We start from the raw sequence: 6,000 nt of genomic DNA, 5'->3' as shown, positions 1-6,000 counted from the left end.
GATTGGTAACACTATCCAGGCAGTAGGAACTAGGAACTTGCAGTCTATCATACCATTCGTGTCAAAGAATGCAGCAACTGTGACAACCAAACTCCTGAATATTCCAAAAGAATCCCTTCAATGGTACTTCCAATAATGGCAAATTATCACCTTCAAAGTGGACCTTTCAGCAAATATGCCAAAGGAGCCAACTTGGTAGGTGATTAGATAAGCATTTTCATATGTCCTAACATTACAATACTATACCACAATTTTGGGAATTTTTCAATAGCTTATCTACATCCATTATGGATCACCTGGCATGGGTGTGACAAGATAATGAATAGGTTAAGCCATCATTCACTATAAAATATAGGGATTTAGAACCATCCCTAACAGCAGACTGACATCTTTTCATGTAGAAAAACCAATTTGACAAAATATGAATAATTTATTGTTTATTAAAATAACAGAACATAATTTGTAAAAAATATTTCATTTATTAAACATAAAGTTTAAAATGGATCTAATATTCTAATTTCCTTGGTTAATTTTGTTTCGGGTGATAGATATTTACGAACGATGAGATTCAATTCTTCTAGTGCAATTTGGATGTGAAGTCTGACAATCTCATCAGTTTCTTTCAAGAATATGTTCTTCAGCAAGCGGTAAATACCCAACAGTTCATTCTCTAAGACCTAAAAGAAGAAAAAATTAATTTGATGAATTCATTATTGCATAATTTGTGTGTTAAGAACAAACATCAGAAAAATTATGTACAGATTAGCCCAAAATCTACCCGTCAATGCTTAATGCTTTATTACAAATGAACAAAGAAGTAGACAAATCTTAAGTGTCTGATGCAGCGAGGTGCCGCAACAGCGGAGTTCCGTCACATTTGCCATTCTCTGCTTCTTCTAGATGTCGAACCGTAGACACATACTTCTAGTCTAACAACACAATCAGGAGTTGTTTGATGTAAACACCGTGCCATGCCGAGTTAGCCACCAGCCCAAGTTTGACTATGAAGTTCTCGGTTCTGGCCACAACTACCGTGTTTCCCCGAAAATAAGACAGTGTCTTATATTAATTTTTGCTCTAAAAAAGGCACTAGGTCTTATTTTCAGGGAATGTCTTATTTTTTCCAGGAAGAAGAATACACATTTATTATTGAACAAAAAAATTCCCAAGTCGAACTTAGAGGAGAGTGACGTATATCCGGTGTGTCGAACTGTCGCCTTTTTATAGCGTCAACATTGGACTCAATGACCAATTAGTGCTTACTGAACCGTAGCACTATGCAAATATCATGTAGCATGATTCCCGGCCGACCAATTAGCCATCACCAGCCTTAACGTTATGGAAATCTGTGATTCCCAAGCCATAGTCTTATGCAAATCATGCCGTGTGGCGTAATTATCTGCTGACCAATCAGTGGCTGTACTTTCAAAAAGCCAACGGCCACTTTCAACCATCTGTGGATGACCGTTACGACTAAAAAAAACTTCGCTAGGTCTTACTTTCAGGGGGAGGTCTTATATTTCGCAATTCAGCAAAATCTGTGCTAGGTCTTATTTTCGGGGAAACACGGTAGCTACCTCGAAACTCCACTCTGCCATTGGACTATGGACTATAAGCCGACCGTTACTCGTATATCATTCGAATCAGTATTCAAAGCCAATTATATTAATGTTTTCACCTTAACTTTGACAATCTTTGAATTGTGAAAAGGAACCAACTTGCCAGATTTGAATCCTTGAAATTTTTTTTTCGTTCACACACATTGAGAATGACTTTGGAAAGAGCTTGAATTATTGATTGAGTATGAAATCTTAGTTATTTTAAGAGATGGTCTTTAAAATGTGAAGTTAAACTTCAGTATGAGGTTGAGGAGATCCAGATTCAAACCGAGGGCAGAAATATTGAAGAGATTGTAACATAAATGATATTTGAGTAAAACCCGATAATGAGGTAAATTAGGTTTCGGCTCATCCTGTAAATAAAATTTAAAATTTCAAAATCTTCAGATTCTAGATATGTTAGAACAGTGTCTGTCTGTGTTCTGTTTACAATATGTGATACTGCTGAACAATTTGTACTAAATTTTTTGCCTGTATCAACTATCTTATGCAGTGTAAAGCATGAATTGATGAGAATAAGCAAATATAGTGTCTTTAAACATAGAGAACAACAGACAAGATATATGGTCTGTTACGCAAATACTGAAAAACAGAAAAAAAAAGAATAGTTCACCATTTATCTTACGGGAGCAAGTTGAGAGGGAAAAAAAGTTAGAGAGGTCCTCGAAAAAGGCCCGAACTTTGTTCCGGCTAATGCAGGGTTGTGGCAAACCTCACTTCTAGAACTGGAGAGAGGAATTTTGGGACTTGGTGATGTGGAAAAAGATTACTTCAGATGGAAAGCAGTTATACAAGACTAAATAAAAAAGAAAAAGGAAAGCATCAGCAATGAGGACATAAAACAAATGTGAGAATGGTTGATAGTGGAAGGTTTGATCTTAACAAGAGCAGAAAAAAGCAAGCTTTTAGTTATTATGAGAAGGAAAACGTACAACAAAAGTTTGGAGGATTATATCGAACAAACAGAATGCGAAAAGATTGACATAAAAATTATTGAACACATCAAACTGGTTAAAAAAAAAAACTAGAAAAACCAAGCTAACCAATGTGTTAATTTTCTTTAAAAAATGTTGGAGCATAAGACCAGGAATGCCAAGATATTTGCATTTTCAAAAACACAGAAGCTCGGTAAATAAGACCGATGGTGGAAAAAATGTAGAGGACTGACATATATTATTGAGAAACAATTGCACAAATACATTACCACCGATCTTGAGAACAGTATATTGGTTACACAGGACCCAACAATAGTGGTGAAACAGTTACAAGACCTAATGTTAATGGATGAAGAAATAGGGACAGTAATAGACTACGAGAACTTGTACCTTTTGATAAAAGTAGAATTATGTTTTACAGCATTAATGGAATTTATGCTCCTACAGATTCCGAAGTTAGTGAATTACACCAATCACATGACAGAATTAGCAAGATTGGTATGCTATAAATCCTTTTTTAGCTTTAATAACCAAATATATAAGGGGAGCCCCATATTGGGAGTGTTATGTGAATTAGTGTTATGAAAGCTGGAAAAAAGGATTATGAATGGCTTCAAAGTGGATATTATATATTTTAAAAGATATGTGGATGATGTATGCATAATTTGGAAGAATAACAAAGGCATCATTGAATTTATTGATAAGCTTAACGTTAACGAGGATGGGCCTATATTGAAAATAGAATAAAAAAGCTCACTACAACTGCATTTCTTGGATATAAATATAGAATTTAAAAATGGAAGTATACACACAAGTGTATACATCAAGCCAACACAGCCCACTGTACAGTACATCCCTTCCAATTTGAATGATCCTTATCAATACAAGTTAGCAGCATTCCAGGCACTCACCAGAAGAACTTTTTTATAATGCGATAATGTAATAGACAGAATGAAGGAACTATACAGAATTAAACTAATGGCTACAACACTAGGATATGGAACTAGCATGATAGAAAGTCTGCTTAGGTTTTAAGTTAACAAACCTAGCAGAACTATGAAATTCACCCTTAACAGAGGTATAACTAACATTATGAAAGAAATCACAGAATGTAAAAGGTCTAATATGATTGTAAAAGGAGCCCAAAGTATGTATTAAATTTTAAGACACGATAAGGATAGGTTAGAAATAGAAGAAATGGCAGGTGTGTACAGGGTACCATATGAAAATGTGCAGTTGAGGATAGACAAGGATTACATCGGAGTCACCACAAGAAACTTGAAAATTAGACTTAAAGAACATCAATATAATGTAAGAAAGGGATGCAATAACATGGTACTCTCCAGGATGACAGACTGAGGGCTCAGTGATAAAATGAGAAGAGGCAAACTTCATTAATTCTGTACACTTCCCTACGTTGGCACAGACTGCTGAAAAAATTGAAATATACAAAAGCAGGTTGAAGGATAAGTGCATTAATGCAAGAGATGACGACAGCTTAGCAACGGCACGGAAATACATTGTACAGAATAAGATTAGAAGGTCATAATTGCATCATTTCTGCTATATATTTTTTGTATATTTTTTGAGTTATTTATTTTACATTTTACTGTTACTCGTTATTTATATTAATTTTTATATTTTTGACTTTATATTCGGATATTTAAACGTAGTTATTCATTTTTGTGTTCTATTTTGGAATGACATTTAACGGAAAAATATGTTCCAAGAAAGATCGTTAGCCTGAAGATCGCCTATTAGACTAGGTTCAAAACATTTGCTAAATAAAAGTGAATCCCAGCAGTCTAAAAGGTGTTTGTTGATTTATTTTGATATATTTTTCCATCAATAATTTCAAAATTTGAAAAGAAACATTCAATAAAAGCTTTGTGTCATTACAGAATGGTTATTTAAAAAGAAATATTGACTCAATGTTTTCTTGTGTTGCCTTTAAATTGATAAAACAATACAATTTATCAATTCTAACAACATAAAGCATTCTTAAATTTGAAAGATCATTATTATTATTATTATTTTTATTTCCATATTTTGAATTTTATGAATTTGCAACTGGTTTATCAACAAACTGGTTATTCGAGTGCTATCGGAATTGGCAGAACATTCACCATGTTTTTTTAAAGATCCAAAGAGGTGATTGCATAGCCCAGATCTATACTTGTTGCCCGATCTGGGCTATGAGATTTCCTTAAAAGTATACTTTGGCAATGAATGCTTCTTGAGTGATACAGTTTGGGAACGTACCAACAACAATTAACAGAATCATACACAGAATGTTTTCACTTGCTCTCAATTTTAATACTGTTTTGCTCCCATGTGTTATATTTTTCCTGTTAAGAAGAGTCGAGCCGGTCATCGTATCTAACTCTGTTCAGGAGAAAATTTTTGAGTTGAAATAATGTGACTTCCAGTTCAGACTAGAAGTTCATACATAGTTAATTGAGGCCTTCTGCCTCTAAGCTTCTATATATATATATCCAGTCTCGACTTTCAGCTATCTAGCTCCTTCTCGAGATTAAGGAAGGACAGATATATAGACGGATACCATGGAAATTTATAGGTCTGCAATGTTTGAAAATTGCAGCTCGACAACATAACAAATTACAATGGAAACAAATATTCAACATAATTTAATTTAATTTGCTTCTGGACAAAGTCATCTTCAAGATGAAAATGCTTAAATTAAATAGGAACATTGAATGATATTTAAATGAATGAAGAGGCAAGAGTTGTCCCATTTATGTGCTGGAATTCAAGGAGATTGTCTGGAACAAGTGATAACTTGTTTCCCATGATCTTTTTGAGAAAGATTAACTGTTTATTAATAAATGGGCCATTTCATGCAATCCAACGTTTTATCAAGATGAGAAAGAACAGTAGAAGCTCAAAGTAAAAAGCGATAGTCAATTAACGACTAAAAATTTACAAAAACGGTAATTACAAAGATAGTTTATAGGATACGAGCTGGCAATGTCACATAATGTGTACATAAATTGCTAGGCTTTTTAATAATACCAGCAATACATAAATTAAACCATACAAATGGTTTAATTTCAAAATTTCAACTACTGACGTTACTTGAAGTTTAATATTACGAGAGTGATTCAAATGAAACCCGATCAATGGATATATCAAAGCAAATCATTCCCCATTTGAAATGTAGGTGGAAACACTGTACACTTATGCTGCAGTGTCACGTAAACCTACAAACAAGCTGCATTTGTTTAGCATGTTAGGCAGATACTTCAACTTTCAAGCATGAATGTGTCAACAATTGAGCAGCAAGCAGTAGTGTGTTTTTTTAACCACAGAAGGTGTCGGACCCCATGGGCGTATTCATTAATCTTCCAGCAAACAAGATGGCAGCCACCATGAGGCTCGTAAGAGCTGTATTTTGCATTGACAATTTAGAATTTAATTTATTTGTT

At 34.0% G+C, this 6,000-nt stretch overlaps 1 protein-coding gene across 2 annotated transcripts in view; it reads right to left on the bottom strand.

Moving 5' to 3' along the window:
* Positions 1-469: 469 nt before the first annotated feature.
* LOC111619541 (transport and Golgi organization protein 6 homolog) overlaps positions 470-6,000 on the bottom strand; it is a 37,130-nt gene continuing 31,599 nt past the window's right edge. For both annotated transcript variants that reach the window (XM_023361283.1, XM_023361282.1), the window contains one exon: positions 470-677. In XM_023361283.1, coding sequence (XP_023217051.1) covers positions 495-677 — 183 coding nt within the window. In that variant the 3' untranslated portion in view covers positions 470-494. The remainder of the gene's footprint in view (positions 678-6,000) is intronic.

The sequence above is a fragment of the Centruroides sculpturatus genome, unplaced genomic scaffold (assembly GCF_000671375.1).
Source record: "Centruroides sculpturatus isolate CEXI.00-Female unplaced genomic scaffold, Cexi_2.0 scaffold179, whole genome shotgun sequence".
NCBI lineage: Eukaryota > Metazoa > Arthropoda > Arachnida > Scorpiones > Buthidae > Centruroides > Centruroides sculpturatus.
Note: the sequence above shows the minus strand (reverse complement) of the source record. Positions and strands in the feature narration are given on the sequence as shown.